At 38.1% G+C, this 19,390-nt stretch overlaps 1 protein-coding gene across 1 annotated transcript; it reads right to left on the bottom strand.

Moving 5' to 3' along the window:
- Window positions 1–222: 222 nt before the first annotated feature.
- On the bottom strand, window positions 223–9,830 carry LOC149775575 (N-acetylglucosamine transporter UNC93A-like). Its single transcript, XM_089943115.1, has 3 exons — window positions 8,702–9,830; window positions 2,522–2,789; window positions 223–2,174 (listed from the first exon to the last, which is right to left on the bottom strand). The coding sequence occupies exons 1-3, from the start codon at window positions 9,584–9,586 to the stop codon at window positions 1,951–1,953; spliced, it is 1,377 nt and encodes a 458-aa protein (XP_089799241.1). The 5' UTR covers window positions 9,587–9,830; the 3' UTR covers window positions 223–1,950.
- Between the last annotated feature and the right edge of the window lie 9,560 nt (window positions 9,831–19,390).

Here is a 19,390-nt window from a genome sequence, read left to right as displayed (position 1 = left end):
GTTACTAATTAATTGTGAAAAATAAACTGAAATTTTTTATACTGAAATTTGAAATACAGTGTACATAATAAAACCGTTTATCTTTGTTTATTCATAAAGTTTATATATATATATATATATATATATATATATATATATATATATATATATATATATATATATATATATATATATCTGTCTGTCTCTGTGTGTGTGTGTGTGTGTGTGTGTGAGAGAGAGAGAGAGAGAGAGAGAGAGAGAGAGAGAATTAAGCGTACAAAAAGTGCAAGGAAACCCACACCAAAACACATTTTTGGAAAACCTGGTGTCACTTCTAACTTCTAACCAGCAAGATATGCTGAGATGGAGCTAATAGTTGTCAAGAAAATGTGGAAACCTGCAAGAAATCCTTTAAAAATGTAGAATTAACGTATATAAAAGGTGGAAACCTGCAAGAAATCCTTAATAAATGTAGAATTAACTTATATATTTTTCACTCAGTTTGGTGATATTATAATCAAGACAAATAAAGGGTTGTCGCTCAATGCAATAATATGTCCACAGTAAACTTGTCAAGCATGTTTATCAAATAAATTTCGAAAAGTCGGCATTAAGTACAAGGTACGTATATTCGCAAAAAATGTAATGATGTCAGGTCAAATATCATATATTTCGACTGACCTCTCCTCAGAGAAGAAACAAGAGTACCTTGAACGGTATATTATACTCCCGCCCCATGTTTAATAACCGTATTTGTAGATCATTAGAAGCCGTATTTGTAGATCATTAGAAGCCGTATTTGTAGATCATTAGAAGTTGTATTTGTAGATTATTAGAAGCCGTATTTGTAGATTATTAGAAGTTGTATGTGTAGGTCATTATAAGTTGTATTTGTAGATCATTAGAAGCCGTATTTGTAGATTATTAGAAGTCGTATTTGTAAATCATTAGAGCTATGTTGACTCTGGAGATTATTTACTAATGAGTTTCAGTGACCTTGACCTTTGATCAAGGAGTGTGGTCGTGCACTAAACTTACATGCAGAAACCGTTCTTTTCTTATCAGAGTTATCATGACTATCACCTTTGACCTTACGACCATAATATCGATAGGCTTTTACCATACCTTAAATGCAAGCCCTACACATACCTTGGTCAATTTATGTGAACTAGACCTAAAGTTTCTATGCAAAAGTCGTGTTTCTTCATTCAGTCATCTTCGATCTTGATCTTTGGACACAAATCAATATCCATCCTCCATGCCTAAAATGTAAGCCATGTGTCTGGAAGGGGGAGCCAGCGTCTCCCCCCCCCCCCTCCAGAAGAACATGGATTCCGTTTCACTGACCAACTTGTTTAGGTCCACCCTTCATCATATCAAACGATATTTCTTGATCTGCCATTGGCCACCCACAAGCACTGTTGAAAGTATGAATCATTTTTCATTATTAAGGCTCAGTGACTTTGACCTTTGACCTTTTCGCTCCCGATTTTTTCGGGTTTAAGTACAAATCATCTTCAAAGTTCATTCTTGATGTGTGATGTAGAACTAACGCTATTGTGTACAAAACATCCATTCACCTTGATGTGTGATGTAGAACTAACGCTATTGTGTAAAAACATTCAATCACCTTTTGAGCAAAAAATCGACACGTTTCTTCCTTGTCACACGTTCAAGCGTCCAGACTTTTTAGACTATGTCTGTATTCTAGAATTAATGATATTGTGCAGAAATCATGGTTCTTATTTCAGTCAGTGATTTCGACCTCGTTTCTTTTAACTCCCAGATGGACGGTCTTCTTCATTACGCCAGTTGCATGGTATTTACACAGTTTGGTAACGGCAAATCGTGGTTGATGATACAATCTACGGAACAGACAGGCGGGCGAGCTAAGTCTTACGATAATATGATTAGCCTTATGGCAGGTGTATAAAATGATAAAAGAAATCGACAAATGTGACTGAGTGACTTTTAAATTACTCTGGCTTTAGCTAGCTTTCCTTTCTTGACTCTCAGTTCCACCACGGTCAGCAGTGAAATGGACAGAACGAGGATGCCAGCCGTGATGTACAGTTTGGCACTTTCATGCATGTGATTGCTGTACAAGTAGGCTACAGTAAAACCCAGGGCCTGCCACATCCTCAGGTTGGCGTACGCCGGCTCCTGCTGGTCAGAAAATATGGAGCCAATCAGAGCTGAAATAAAATAATATTAATTATAACAAGAAGAAGATGATGATATATGACTTAAAAAGCAAAAGATCAAAATTTGCGACCAACTGTCTCAGAAACATCCGTATTCATTTCCTGTTCATTTCATAATAGCTCCCTTCCCAAAACTAGCTGTTAGGTTACACATTATTTGGAGAAACGTTTCCAAAATCAGTGAAGCATAGTTCTAGATTTTTGTTATAATTTTTTTTATATAAATGTTGTATCAGATCATACAAAATCATTTGTTAATACAATATATGAAAGTAGTCAGTATTCTATATACGGAAACATACAATCACAAATAGAAAATAATTAAAGTAGAAAATTACCTCCACTTTGCGTCTGCCAGATAGCGTCTGCAAGTCCCCATACTCCAGGGATGAAGAAAAAGACATAAATTTCATGCTGATCTGGTGTCCAGTATAGCAATACAGCCAGCATTCCGAGGTTTAAGGCCATGGCGATGTAACAAAGTGTCAATCTACCAAGGTATTTTCCCAGCATGCCGATGAGGGGCGATCCCACAGTGTTCACCACCCCAAAACAGATCATCGTCAAACCAACGTAACTAATTCCCAATTTGCAGGTTACGTACGCCTGTGAATAAAATGTATTTGTTAAGAACAGAAAGAGGAAATGGGACTGAAGGAATCCACCAATTGCAAATACACGAGGACACAATTATTTCGGCTGTCATTTTGTTTTGTATTACATCTTCTACAAGAATGTTATTTTCTGCCCAAAAGAATATACTTTTCGTTTAAGAGGCCAATTTCTCATTAAAAAAAGAGTTATTTTACAAATTTATATCTGTAGATAAGTAACGAAAAAGTCATTTTGTCAAGAAAAAAAATATTACAAAAGATTTTGCCTCGCGAAAAATCACTACCTTTATTACGTAATGGATATTTTATATCTGGTCATGAGTCAAGTTTCATCGTGCAAACGTCATAGTCAAACGATAGAACCTGATATTCCAAGACTTACGAGGAAGTCCACTTGAACAATGACTTTTAAAAAAACAACTTTAAAAACAAATTTTGAAAATAATAGGAGGAAAAAACGGTTTAGCTGAAAGTGCGCCGCTTCGTATCCATGCATTAAATATCACAATTTTTAAAACGCAAAGAGAAGAAAAAATCTTCCAATTAATTACTAGGTAAGTTAAATAGAAAGGTAACGCCGCAGCTTCGTCCGGTTGTCTTAAGATGAAGCAAACGAAGTGCGCGGATGACAACACGCATATTGCTATGAATGACGGCCAGTGACGTCAGTTTGAAGCCATCGTCAAACCAGTTAATCATCTAGTTATTTTTACAATTTGCTTGGGCATGCAAAGGCTATTTTGTCATTTTTGTTCTATAGAACAGTTAACTTGAGACGGTTCATTTTATGTTGGTGGGATAATATTAAGCTCCAAATTGAAACATCAAATAAACAAATAAAATTCTCCTTCCGCCCCCCCCCCCCTTCCACGCACGCACACAGTCTGTTGAAAGAACAATGTGACCATTTTATCTATTTTTCATGAGATGTTACAAGGATAATTACATCATGTTTGTACAATCACGCGATTTACACTGCAAAAATGTACACGTCATTGTTCTGATAATTTAGCGAAATAACTATCACTACATAGAACGTGGTTTCTGTTTTCATAAAGGGAATATATATTCCAAGATTGGCAAAATCGTACAACAATATAGGTCGTGACACGAACTGAATAGCGACCCAAGATGCAATCCATTGTTTGCACGACACACACGTTATCTAGAAGTAGATAACTGGATTAGGTAGATACAAATGTATTGTAAACCTCCACCACTACATCCTATGTAAAAATGGATATAACTTATGTTGAAATTTGTGATTTGTGATTTGATTTGTGATTTTGATTTTTTACGTAGCTTTAACAATTTTTCAGTCATATCGCTACGATGTCTGCAATGTGGCAGTTTATAGTGATGTCTAGCACTGGGGCATCATGCAGAAGACACGTAGTATGATGTCCCACCTAGTCACATTATCCTGACGCAAGGCCGACCAGTCCTAATACTAACCTCTTAATGCTGAGCGCCAAGCGAGGTAGCCGTTAGTACCATTTTTGTAAGTCTTTGGTAAGACTAAGCCGGGGATCTAACCCACGACCTCCCGCATCCGAGGCGGACGCTCTAACCACTAGGACACCGGAGCGGTGTGATGTTGAAATTTACGTTTTCACAATTCTGACGCATGTGGTCTGCACTAAAAGCTTTGCTTATAATTCGGGAGCTCAATATATTTAGATGGTCACCTAACTCTAAGTATAGCGCACCGTACGGGAAATTACCTTAACTTTATTCCCGGGAGTTGGGACACTTCTCTGATTCGTGAAGGTTCTGTATAGAAAAAACCTAAGGCAGAATTAAGTTTCGAAAACATATTTAAAAAGTTCCATTTCGATGTACTAATTTCAAGTTCGTCGGAAGTTCATATTTTATCAACTTTTGTAATTCAAATTAGGAACAGTACTTGGAGGCAGCTTTAGCAAATTGCTATAAAAAGCAGTGCATGTATTTCTATAGCTATATCGGTCAACCGAATTTACCTAATCAAAGAAGAATTTAAAGATTCGTGCATTTCGGCATGTTTGATTAAAATACTTCGAAAGATTTATTTTTTCGTTTTGTATGGCAGATAATGACAAATTATAAATTACTAAAGCAGTTTTAGAAAGTCTGTCACGCTAGCGGTTAAATGCGCCTGTGAGTTGTCATGAAATAATTGAATACATAGGAAATAATTGAATACATAAGCGCGTATGGGCGTTTCTGAAGTATCCAACGCTTTTGGCAATATTTTAAAGGTATAAAAAATGTCCATTGACACTAGCATACTTGGGATCCGTACCTAGACAACCAGGCATTACAAAATAATGTATATACGTCTACTTCTTTTCTCCGATCCAGACTTTATTATTTTTCCTTAAGTCGAATTCACTGAAAAAAATGTATGGTTCATCACCTGTGACAATCTCATTCAAATATTTCTTGTCACTTTTTTTTTTTGCCGAGTAACTGTTTGATATTTTTGATTAGCCGTCAACAAACACTGGATCCATTCTGCACTTACCTCTCTGAGCTCAGATTCTTCATTGTATTAAAAACAGCTGACGAGTTAATGCCTGTTATAATAGAAACATCTTCATCAATTTCACCCTTCACAACAGATACCTCTTACAGGACGTGGGCGATCTTGGATTAGCGACCATCTTAAAACGTTGAAACCACATCCATAAACTTTGTCCAATGGCGTTGAGGGCATAATTGGTCACGTGAATGAAAACCTCCCTCTCATGGCCGAACTGGCCGAGAAACCTACTGTAGCCGAACTAAAGAAGGCCTTAGAGAAACTGCCCTTAGGTAAATCCTCAGGGAAGGATGGCATCTCAGCAGAAGTCATTAAGTGGAGATGTAGCGTGCTGCTCACACAACTGCACGACCTCCTCTGCCAGTGGTGGGACGAGGGTGCAGTGCCTCAGGACATGAGAGACGCTAACATCATAACCCTGTACAAGACCAAGGGCGACAGAAGCGACTGCAACAACTACAGGGGCATATCACTTCTCAGCATCATGAGTAAAGTTTTCTCACGCGTCATCCTGAACAAAATTCAGACGCTTGCTGACAGAATGTATCCAGAGTCGCAGTGCGGGTTCCACGCAGAGAGGTCCACAATCGACATGACCTTCTCCGTCAGGCAACTGCAGGAAAAATACAGAGAACAACACAGACCCGTCTTCCTGGCATTTATAGACCTCAATCCTGGCGAAAATTGGTTGCCCTCCAAAGCTGCTAAGCATGATCCAGTCCTTCCACGATGACATGAAAAGCACACTGCAGTACGATGGCTCAACATCCGACCCTTTTGACATCCGCAGTGGAGTTAAACAGGGCTGCGTCCTTGCCCCCACGCTCTTCGGCATCTTCGTCGCAGTTCTGCTCAAGCACGCCTTTGGGACGTCCACAGAAGGGATTTACCTGCACACACGATCAGATGACAGACTGTTCAACCTGGCACGACTGAAGGCAAAGAGCAAAGTGCGTGAAGTCACCATCAGGGACATGCTCTTCGCAGACGATGCTGCTCTAGCCACCCACACAGAAGCTGAGCTTCGGCGCCTGATGGACCGCTTTACTAAAGCATGCGATGAGTTTGGGTTAACCATAAGCCTAAAGAAAACAAACGTGATGGTTCAGGACGCGGACCCCCCCCCCCCAAGCATCATCATCAACAACTACGAACTTGAGGTGGTCAGTCAGTTCATGTACATCGGCTCTACCATCACCAACAGCCATGCTGAGCTCAATAAGCGGATCGGAAAGGCATCAACAACTCTCTCAGGTTGTCGCAAAGAGTGTGTAACAACAGCATGCTGACCTTGAACACTAAGATCAATGTGTACCGTGCCTGTGTGCTAAGCACTCTCATGTACGCCAGTGAAACCTGGACTCTGTACGCCTCACAAGAGAAAAGACTGAGCGCCTGTCACATGCGATGCCTCCGACGCATACTCGGGATCACCTGAAGCGATCGAGTAACAAACAACGAGGTGCTCGAGCGTGCCAATATTTCCAGCATGGTCACACTCCTCCGCCAACGTCGCATTAGATGGCTGGGCCATGTACGTCGGATGGATGATGGACGGATCCCCAAACACATTCTTTATTCGGAACTCGCCTCTGGCAAAAGGTCAATCGGACTGCCAAATCTCCGCTTCAAGGATGGCTGCAAGCAGGACACGAAAGTCCTTGACATCGATATCAACACATGGGAAGAGCTCGTTCTAGACAGATCAAGCTGGCGACATGCTATTATCACTGGTCTGAAAGCCGGTGAGGACAAGCTACGTTTGCTGGCTGATGAAAGACGATCGCAGAGGAAGAAGAAGCAGCTCCAACCAACACCAGACGCAACCTTCAAGTGCAGCAAGGACTGCCACTCCCGTGCTGGACTACACAGCCACAGCAGACGCTGCACAACCACCAACCGGGACATCTCTCATGGCCGTAGTTTCATCGTCTGTCGAGACTAACGGATGCCAACAACGAACTTTGTCCATTTCAGCAATAATATCAGTCGGCGAGTACTCTAAGAGCTCCCGGATGTTACGGTATGCTCTGTATTCACCGTCGGTTACCTACGTTATGTCAAGTGTATTTAAATAGAGGTATCGCAGGGCTGCACGTATTTATATAGAGGTGTCGGGAGTGCTGCACTAATTCAGTACTATTATCAGCAAATGATTTATAGAACGTTCTTTTATTATATATAGCTGCAATAAATGTATTGACAGGTTCTGCATAAAATGAAAGTCAGAACACAATATTCAGGGCTTAAAAAATATCCTTGGATTAATCACAGTGAAGGTCAAGCCTTAAAAAAACTTCTGAAATTAGTATTGCTAACAAATGCCGGATGGAAGAACAAACGGAACGGCGGGAGTCAATAATTAGGTGGATGGATAATTGGTGTTTTTAACGTAGCTTTAACAAATTTTCAGTCATATTGTTACAATACCTGCAATGTGGCAGTTACTACTGATGTCTAGCACTGGGGAATCATGCCGCAGACGTGTCATAAGGCCCTCCAAGTCACATTACCACGACTTCTGGCCGACCAGTCCTAACACCTATAAAAAGTTGTTATTATGACTTGGCCGGATTTCGAACATGCAACCTACTGTATCCGAGGTGGACGCTCTTAGCACTTAGGCCACCAGAGCGGTGAGTCAAGAATTATTTAATACAAATGCACAGGGGCGAGGGTATAGAAAAAGTGCTGTGTTTTTATCGCTTCATTTGCAGAAAGCGCATACCTTAAGTTTTCACTTTTAAAACTTAACAAATAAATTAAAAAGTAACTATTCGTTCAAAGATGCAATGTTTTGCTGTCGTAATACCAACCAATTCTGAAAATTAAATAGTGTGCTATTTAAAAAAAGATTGCACAATATGCACGTGTACGTAATTAATTTGATTGAAAATATTACATTTTCATTATGTCCTTTCTGGTTCTCTTGCTTTATTTTCTTACCTTTGGTGATATTAGAGTCAATTCTGTCACTGTTTTGGGGCATGGATTTGTTAATTTAGTGGGAACGTTAATAAACGATGCATTTTTGGAACCTTACTTTGAAATATAGTTATATATCCAGAACAATTAATTCAAAGACAAGAAAACGAAACAAGTTTTTGATCCAGAATGGTGAGATTTACGATTCAGAATTTTAAGAAATCAGCCAATGCAGATCTTTCATATGAAATGGAAATCGTAATCATGGTTAATTTGATAACCGTTTAAACTGTCTTTCTTTTGTTTCAATGGTGGCTTGAACCTAAATATAGTCAAACTGTTAAAATGGCACTATAAACTTCAAGTAAAATAACAGACTGCTGAAACTGGCATCCAATATTAAGATGATTTTGTTTTCTCTACATTCGGTGAAATATGGATAACATAAATTTTACCGTTGTAAATTCTGCATACATGATGACTTGCTCCATGCCAGTGTAAATGCTTAAGGGAACCAACAACGCCATGTCGAAGTTAGTTACCAGCAGACGTAGGGTAGCTAGCAGTTGACGTCCTATGCTGACCCCACTCGGGGGTGCAGCTTTGAGGGGTTTCAAGAGACAAATTGTGATGAACAATGCTATAATAGTAAAACCAAGATAGATACTAATCAGTAGATCTTGTCTCCACTGGGCTGGGAGGGGCGGGCCTTTTACTAAAGCATTGTTTGGGTAATAGTCTGCTCCACAGGAGACGTTACCGGAGTCGGCGCGAGAACCTCCTTCGTGTAATACTCCGGAAGAAATCACATTTCCCCAAATCTGTGTACTCTGGAAAGCCATACAAAAGATGCCGAAGAATTTGCTGATAACATTGTCCATAGAATCTCCAATTATTTGAGAATATTCCATAGAGATGGTGGCAAGAAAAGTTCCCTGAGCTGTCCACATCAGGCCGGTCGACAAGCCTTCTATGGCAGCACCTGGTATCAAAATGTACGCTTTCGGATAATAGTTGGCGGCAACAAATATCCCTAGGCAGATCCATGACACGATTAAAGCCCCCTTGGCGCCAATTGCGATGATGGCGGCGGGTGCCACGATGCATGAGACGAGTCCCCCTGCAGTAATGGCGGCCAATGAATACACCCCAAACTGTGGAACCAAACTGGCTTCGAGGTTCTGAAGACCAGAATAAGCCGTGAAAGCAAACACCCATACCATGCAGATCCAGAAAAGATTTAATTTTAGCGCCCTCTTGCGCACACTTGCATCTACCTCTCCAAGGGAGATGATATCTTCCCTATCCAGTTCATTTTTTAGCTTGGTTAGTTGAGACATTTTGAATTACTCTTCAATGATATGGTTTTAATCCAAAATAATTTGCTGGATAATTCATACATTTCATGTATATCCAGTGACAATCAGCTTCACAATTCTTCTCAATCGCTCATGTCCATATATGTGATACTAAGCAGTTTGCTTTATAAATGTGCATGCGACTAAACTGAATTAGAGTCGAACTATTCCATACTGGAAAACATTGACATCATATCCGTTTCCATATATACTGGTGTAAAACACTTTCAAGCAGTCGTTGCTTAAGCAATTATTTATACCTATATATATATATATATAATACAATAGCCATCCCGCTGAACTTTGAGATACGATATCTCGTCGCCCTTTCCACTTACTTTGAGCTCAGCTTGTACAGTTCGATAAATCTTATCTACCTGGGATGTTGAAACATTTTGACCGAATAAGCAGATAAGTTGGGATTAAATAAGTGAAATAACTGATAAAATTTAAATGGCTCAAAAATTGTTTAGCATGCATCAGAGGCAAAGTTAAATCACTTTACGCTACTCTTCAGTACAAATCAAGAGAGTCGCCAATAATTGTTATTTTATATCCCTAATTAGATTGATCTAATTGTTAAATAAAACTGTATATTGTTTGTATTATCCATTACTCTATGGATCAATTTTTCAGGACCTTTGTCAATACTTTCTTCATATACTTCAAAATAAAAACAAAACCTCCACATTGCCGAAGCTAAAAGACAAAACGAGTATACATATCGACAATGTACCAATGTAAATCAGCATGTATGTATGTATATACATATTTTGTATCTAGAAACATGTGTCTATGTGTGTTATGTAAAGTTAGGATAGATAGTTAGCGCTCTTCTCAGGTCCGGGTTGGGGGTCCTGGGTTTTTGTACCCTCCCCCCGGCTAAGAAACCCCACCAAAAACATATACACACACAAGCGTATATTAACTTGTCACTTGAAATTTGACCAGTTTTATTCCTGCGCACATTTATTGGGTATTATGCAAACTTTGTGTAAATAGACACATACACTTTTACTTTGGTGCCTTTCGAGAAAAAGTCGGGTCCCTTTTGAAATTTTGGACCCCAACCCCAACACTTGACCTGATCCGGCCCTGCTTCTGACAAATGCAAGACTTTACATGAAAATAAAAAGATGACTACATCGAAATATTTTAGTATATAGACAGGACATACATATTGACCATTTAATGGACTGTGTGTTGGCATTTCGTTACTGGACTTTGAAGTCCATCATGCCCCCAGTAAACTTGGCAGTAATCGGGGGAAAAATCCCAAAACCCTCGTATGTTCGACAGGTAGTTGGAATCCTTTTCTTTTTCAACACCATCTTCTTATTCGTCTATGCTCCCAACAACCTTTAAACCTCAAGCCAGTATGATGTTCACAACCATCTGTTCAATGTATAAGCTAAAGACTAATTATAGGTCAAGCACCTGGCAATGCAATACAGGAAAACACTGGCCACATCGACGGATTTTTCTGCTTTGTTCAGTTTTTCGTCATGCAGCGGATACATTGACGGATAATTTATAAGTGAGGATATTTTATAATATAAAAATTCACGCACTTTTCTGCGATACAAATATCACGAAAATAAACCAAAAAAAAAAAAAAACGGAGAAAAGAATGAGTGACGTGGGTGGGGAAATAGTCATCGATTTTTATAAATGTTTTAAGAAGACACAGATTATGGATATCGATCTATTTTATGCTGCACATCTCCAGATCAAAATCTTACGCTATGGAATGGCTCCAACTATTATGTAAAACTGGCCGAATCGGAAAATTATCATGTTATTCGCATTTTCTTGGTAATATCGCAGTTAATAATTTTTTATTTTTTCATTTTGTGAGTTATTTTGTATATTCTAGTGTGTTCATGATCGAATGACAGAACGTTGTTATTAAAGAACAACTACATGCTTTGACTGTACGACTGCAGAAGAATTGGTCTGCATCTTCGGCTACGAATGACCATGGAATAAAGTATGCTGGATCACGGTGATTTACTCAACAGCTGTGAACACAGAGTAATTCAGAACCTATATTGATTACCATCATTTGGGGATTCCAGATAGAAACTGTGCGTGTATATGTGTGCGTGCGTGCGTGCGTGCGTGTGTGTGTGTGTGTGTGTGTGTTACGGTCTAAGCAGTGTATTATCCAACTCTAGTGTAAAATGTATATAAAATTTCAATAATTTAAAAATTCTGCATCACAATGGCGCACTAACAAATCAATTTGCTCAAATCTGATTGCAGCAAATCTCTTGCTAAAAGTTCTGCAGTTTTGTAGTTGTTTCAATCTTTTCTGTGCTCGTGTTGCAGTATTAAGAGAATGAAGGTGACATCTAGTTCAGTAATGTACCCATCGTGGGCACTTGCCCCCATCCCCTCCCCGATTTCACATCTAAGCACGTTTTGCCCTACATCTGTAAAACTTAATAGCTGACCACTACATGGTTACCTCCCCCATCCCAAATAATTCAGCGAGTGCCGGATAGCCATGCGCATTATAAGGTTTTAAACTAACCAGAGCTGGTTCTAGACGAAGTCAAATGGAAATTGTATCATTATTTCTCGCTCTAAAGGGAAAATGGTTATAATTAATGAAAATATAGTTTTCATAAGGATGATCGTTTAAAAGAAACTAAACACACCGAAAAATGAACTATTGTTGTTGCCATCTTGAATCTAAAAACTTGACATCAAACGAAAACGGTCAAGAGGCTGTTGTTGTTGTTGTTGTGGGGTTTATTGCCATTTTTCAGCACACGATAGGCTATGCATGGCGGCCAGTATTAATGGTGGAGGAAGAACCAGGGAAAACCCCGGGAAGAACCACTGACCCACGAGAAGCTACTGGCAAGCTTTCTCACATACCCACACTGGCCGAATCCTAGACTCCAACCCACGCAGACAGAGGTGAGATGGCAGTGATCCGTAACGGAGAGCGCTTTAGACCACTCGGCCACTCGAGGCCCCGTCAAAAGGCTGCTGGCCTCGACCTAGAAGATGCTGAAGGTGGTACAATATCAGAGAAAGAGGATCCAAATGAGAGTTATATTTCATCAGCAATGAACCATATATTGCCATTACTCTCCGATGTTCTGCAAGCTGTCCATGACGAAGGTCATCTCAACTCGTACATAAAATTTAACAGACCGTTGATAGAAAATCGTTGCCGTTGGACAGTATTTGCATCATCTTGCTGATCGATCTGGTAGACCTGTTTCATGTGACATCATAACGCAAACCAGATACCGAAAAGAGACGGTCAACTTTTCTTAGATAAGATTTCTATTGTTTCATGGAAAATTCCTTAGATTCTTGTCGGTTTTGCGAAATTTCAGATAGGAGGGAAGAACAAGGAATCATTGATTCAAGAAAATCACATGCAAACATTATTGTGCCAAAGAGTAAATATTTATATTCAAAGGAAACAAAAAATTTCTTTATCCCGGCATATTTAAAGAGTGTAAAATCACGTGCAAAAGCAATTATAAGGAATGCATATTTTAAAATTCTGCAAGCCGCAAGATGTGGACAAAAGTATTGACGTTTCTGAAATCTATATGGTTACCACGCAAATATAGGTAAAAATGTTATGTAAATACCGGGTAAATGATTTACGATTACGTAATAGGTGATATAACCATATGAACCATGCCAGAGCATCATCGTATGTATGTATGTATGTGTGTGTGTGCGTGCGTGCGTGTATGTATGTATGTTTACATGCATGCATGTATATGTGTGTGTAAATTACGTCTCCTGAGTACAAAACTGGTTATGAAGTGGCAACAAAAGGTTAAGTCAGACGATGTAAAAATGAATTGCACGCAAATTTAGGAAGTTAAACACTTCCGAAAATGTTACAATTCTGTAAAATGTACATAAAAAAACAAATAAAGGTAATACATGCAAACTACTTCAAACATAATTAAAATTTGTTGCACAAATCGCATTCCCTTAACAATTCAAAGATTTTCACATGTGATACGTCATCGTACAAAATTTCTTCAAGCAGTCCACATCAAAATACACCTGTCTCATATGCTGAAATCAACACAGTCGATAACAACATATTTCCTGTCAGTGGACCCTTGCAGGATATATATTTGTGATCGAGATTCACCTTTCTGGAAAGATGAGGCTGTATCGTTCCAATACCGACCCACCCCTATGTATGAGTAAGGTATGAGAGTTCAATAAGCGCTTGCTCATCTCTGCGAGTTTTTCTATGGTATATATGCCACTATCCTGTAGTGTTATTCGGTTTGTTATTCCACATAGAATATGCTGAATTATACAATATTTTAAGTCGTTATAAGGAATCTTCCAGTCGGAAAACAGGTAACTGCAGAAGAGTGTCCTGGCTGCTTTATATGCCCTTTCATTACCACGTCACTAGGCAGCCAACAGAACACTTTGCATAGACTGTATGTGAACACTTTGTTTCTCTGATAGCTAGGATATAATGGGGCTGTCAGATTGAAAATTCTGTAATGCTTTCAATGTGGAATGGGAATCCGAAAAGAAGACGTATTTTTTTATAGATGTTTCAGCGTAGTTCAAAGCTTTGTGTATGTCAGTAATTCTTGAAGTACAGTTTTGTTTTTCTATCCGTAACCGGCACGAGACAGTGCGTTGGGGAGTTGCATTGGTAGTTCCAACTTTGACTTCTTTTAACCGTATTTGTACGACATAGCCATGATTGAAGGATGCAATTTTATTGAAGTTACTCTGAAATTTGAGATGACGTTTTGAGGGCATTTTGAATTCACAAAGATCGAATATCAGTTGGAACGTTTCGATAAATAGTTTGGGAGTATATAAATTTGCATTATTGATTTTGCTGCTTCAAGATGTGAACGCATTCATGTGTCACGAGGTGGAATGAAATTGATTTCTAAGTGTATATCGGTTGGTACTGGGGCCTAAAGACGATATCATATGCGGATTAGATGGCTTAGAAGAGAGCGTGGAAGCATACTGAAGAGTCCGTTTCGTCCGTCTGATATAAAGTGACGGCCCATTTGCCTAAACATAGAAGCTTTCTGCATGGAAGTTCTAAATGCACTGATCAAGCACCTGCGGGTCTGACTTACAAGATGATCCGTACACATTGGAGTCATAGTCAAGATTCAATCTTACAAATGTCCTGCATAACGGGAGCAAAACGTTCCGATCTGCTCAGTATGTGTTTGCCACGCGTATTATTAAATCAAGGGCTCTTTTTTTTTACATTTGTCCCTGAGGTACCTAATATGTAGAAGAAAACCTAGCTTACTGTCGTAAAGTAAACCCTAAATATTGTCTCCTCCAGACTATGAATAACATTACATAAAAACATTGTTTGATTTAGAACATTTGAATCAGTTTATAGAACATTACATACAAACATTGATTTAGAACATTTGAATCAGTTTATACAGCATTACATAAAAACATTTTGATTTAGAACATTTGAATCAGTTTATAGAACATTACATACAAACATTGTTTGATTTAGAACATTTGAATCAGTTTATAGAACATTACATACAAACATTGATTTAGAACATTTGAATCAGTTTATATAACATTACACAAAAACATTGTTTGATTTAGAACATTTGAATCAGTTTATAGAACATTACATACAAACATTGTTTGATTTAGAACATTTGAATTAGTTTATAGAACATTACATACAAACATTGATTTAGAACATTTGAATCAGTTTATATAACATTACACAAAAACATTGTTTGATTTAGAACATTTGAATCAGTTTATAGAACATTACATACAAACATTGTTTGATTTAGAACATTTGAATCAGTTTATAGAACATTACATACAAACATTGATTTAGAACATTTGAATCAGTTTATATAACATTACACAAAAACATTGTTTGATTTAGAACATTTGAATCAGTTTATAGAACATTACATACAAACATTGTTTGATTTAGAACATTTGAATCAGTTTTCTTCTGCTCATTTCCGAGATCTCATTAAGCACATCTGAGGCTACGCTGTTAAATTTTGATGGCTACTCTATAAAATGTACAAAATCATGGACTTATTCAAACTGTGGGAGGTTTATGTATTTTCTTGCACCTTGTGGAATCTTAGCATTTGCCAGAAATTTTTATTTATGTATTATCATTAGATAGTATACGAGACAAAACACTACTGAAACAACATTCTCTATAAGTGACCGTTTGGGAGTACCAAGTCTTTCAACAAACACCTGAGTAGAAAACAAATGCACTACTTCACAAGTCCACATCCACCCTAAGGGTTTCCCACAAGGGCAAGCTAAATGCATGGCACCATCGAAAATGTTCTAGCGTTTCAATGAATCTTTCGAAAACGTTTGGTCCAAGCTACTTGACTATTGCTAATCTTCTATAAAATTCGCAAATGATAGAAAGGTATTTTAGAGAACATATTACGACAGTAATACTTGAGACAGAAAAAAAGTATGAAAGTATATAAAACGACCATACAAATAAATAACGACAGGAGTTAATATTCATATTATATTGGTGTTCAAATGTTGTTGCTGTTGCAGGGTTTAACGTCACCCTCTTAGTAAGAGGGGTGGTTAATTGGATTTGGCTGGCGTTATCTAGAGGATGACCTCCCTCGATATTATAGCTTGGCGGGAGTGAAGGAAGAATGGAATTTCAACATATAACTGAGCGAAAATACTGGGAAGAAATAAAGCCATACGCGCCCCCTTTGACAAGAAAATAACAAATTTAATTAAAACAAATTAATAACGGCAATTCCAATTCAAGTTAGATTCATAACGAGAGGTGAAAAGAGCTCAATGTCCACGACCGATGTTCATCACCTTCCCGTCTGGACCATATATCAACGTCTCCTAGTTCATCCTTCCTAAGCTCTATGCTTTGCCCCTTCATGGGCTCCCCGGTCCTTTTTTCTGACCTCGTCCTTCTCTTCCCCGGACTTCTATCTTCAGACTTTCCCGTCTTTCTCTCAGAAAGCTGTTCATCAAAGGACAAAATTACCCCATAATTCTGTATACCGCACTCTCTAGAGGTACATACAATTCACTTACGTTATTCAGAGCATGTTGGCTCCACACACTGCGTAAAGTCCGACTTAGTACGGTAGGATATTGACCTCGCTTTCCAGCGGCAGGTCTTAAATTACCACGTAATAGTCTATGAATATTACCGTATCATTTTACGTATGTTACTACATGTTCGATTACTATTGGATGAAATTCACAAATTGTAACTTACAGCAATCATTAACCTACAAGATTTTTCAAACATTACAAAATCATATATAAATAGGTAAGTATCGTTAACTAACGATATCTGTATCGTCCTAACAAACAAAGGAAGTTATTTCATATAACCCTATGAAATCCTACACATATGAACATTTGGATCGCATGCAATCAATTCTTCCAATGAACTAATAACTAAAAGTAAAAGGTAAATTGCATAACAATTCTAGCATCAACACTTTTCATGAAATTGAATAAAATAAATTGCATAACAACTCTAGCATCAACACATTTCCATGAAATTGAATAAAATAAATTGCATAACAACTCTAGCATCAACACATTTCCATGAATTGAATAAACGATAAATAATATGGAAACCTAGACATAGTAAACACATTTGCATAAAACACACAATCAAATAATAGAATATTATGTGAAACTAAAATTGCGTACCTTATTGCTGTTCTCTTTCAGAACTTGTGCGTTCTAGCATTAAAACTCTTTCGTTTTACAAGACGGCCATCTTGTCCCTTTCTTGTTTCACGAGGAAAGCACTAATCTCCTTCTGTTTCCACAGAGTCGACTAAGTTTCCTCTTCCAGGAAATTTTCTAAAAAATTTCGACTAAGGTCGGCACTTTAAAGTCTGATTGCTCTAAAGTGTACGCCCTAATTTATTCTGCCCAATCGTAGGCAGCAGTCCCTAAATTTTCCCAAAGAAATAATTCCTTTCACCAGGTTTAGACAGCTCGGAATGCGTGACAATTTCCCTTTGAAAAAATGACGTGGACATAGGTTCCTACCAAGCGGTTAGGGTTGGTAGCTCAAATGTTTACTTTCTAAGGACCGTGTTAAGATACCCCGGTCAATTTCACTGAGTTGGAATGCTGTCGCTTTTGAAGTTTACATTGACATGGGGGGGGGGAGATGAATTAAGAAAGGTCGAACTGACGCTTAAGTGCGATAAAATTGTAATGCTTAATGCATTCAACTTTAAAGTTCGCTGCAACTCAAAATTCGACACAGGGTATTTTACTATTCTCAAGTTTCGGATGATCTGGTCTCGGAATCAGATTTCAATTTTGTCCTCTTTGCATAAGATTTGGATTTTTGGTCATCACGAAAAGCAATGGATTCACTATTCGGCTCTTCTGTAATAAAGGAAAAACTGTCAGAATCAAAGAAATGTATTAAACCTAAGTTTGAAAATTTTGCATGAACCCTAGATTTTAAATCCTTATTTTTTCTTAAATTATTCAAGGTGATTTTTTTTAATTCTGAATAAATTCAGATGTTTCTTTCTTTGAACTTTTCAATGTCTTTTAATTCTGTCTTTGCCTTGTCTATTGCCCTCTTCATGTTTCTAAACTCTTTTTCCACCAGAGTTTCTTTCTTCTCCTCCATCCACCTTAACTTGTTCTTTAATGCCTGAAAGACCACAACCTTGCCTATTTGTTTCTTGTCTGAAAAAAAGCACATCCTGACATCTCATTCCTATAGATTGACCGCTGTTGGTCCCAGGCTTGGAAATACCAGAATCAAAATTTTCTACCATCTCCAGCGCAGAAAATGCTTTTTGGTGTAAACAGAATTTACCACTTATTCCAAATCATCAAATCATTCAAGCAGTGACATACAGATGTTGCATGTCTCTGGTCAAATACTCATTCACTTCTGTATTCGCCATGTTGATCAAATATGAATGTGTAGTAATCCATGAATCTTACTGAACATCTCCAACTGTGGTATTTAAAACATGGAAACACCTTTTAAACATAATCCTTTCCTTGTGAGATAATTATGACAATCTTTCCTAAAACATCCTCAGTACCCAGTACTGTGTCTATCATCGCTTCACTGTGACCGGACGGAAGGAGTCTCAACTGCTGCCAACTATTTAAGATGCCATGGTATCAACACGTAATATTGCAACACCATAACATGCTTGCAATCTTTCTTTCTTTCAAACGTCACCGTTCGAACCCCGGCCAAGTCATACCAATTACTTATACAAATGGATATCAGGATAATGTGACTTGGTGCGACATCGCACTACATGTCTGGGACATGATCCCCTGTGCTAGACACCACTATAAACTGCCTCTGCAGTCGTAGCAATACGACTGAAAAAATGTTAAAGCTACATTAAAAATCAAAAGCACTCATGCATTTTCCAAATACAAGTATTGCACTATTCACTCTGTATAATGCAGTTCTTGAGGCAAAGAAGTTTACTTAAGTTATACAGTTTATTAGTGACCAAATACAATATATATGGGTCCAGTGTGATATCTTTTTTTTTTTTGACAAGATGTTTGCACCAATATAATGTCACTGACACCAAAAATCTCACATGGCAGCTACAAAAGAATTGATCCCACAGAAAATGTTTTGTTTTCGACTGAAGTAATGGCAACAAAAACAATGATCTATTTCTAAGAATCCCAACAACTCTGCTACACGTCTCATAAAACAGTTCAAAGCCGATATCTTGTCTCCGTATGGCAAGATATTCCTGCAAGGCA

This window comes from Sinohyriopsis cumingii, chromosome 19, assembly GCF_028554795.1.
Source record: "Sinohyriopsis cumingii isolate HCF-2022 chromosome 19, ASM2855479v2, whole genome shotgun sequence".
Taxonomy (NCBI): Eukaryota; Metazoa; Mollusca; class Bivalvia; order Unionida; family Unionidae; genus Sinohyriopsis; species Sinohyriopsis cumingii.
This window is presented reverse-complemented; position numbering and strand designations above follow the sequence as displayed.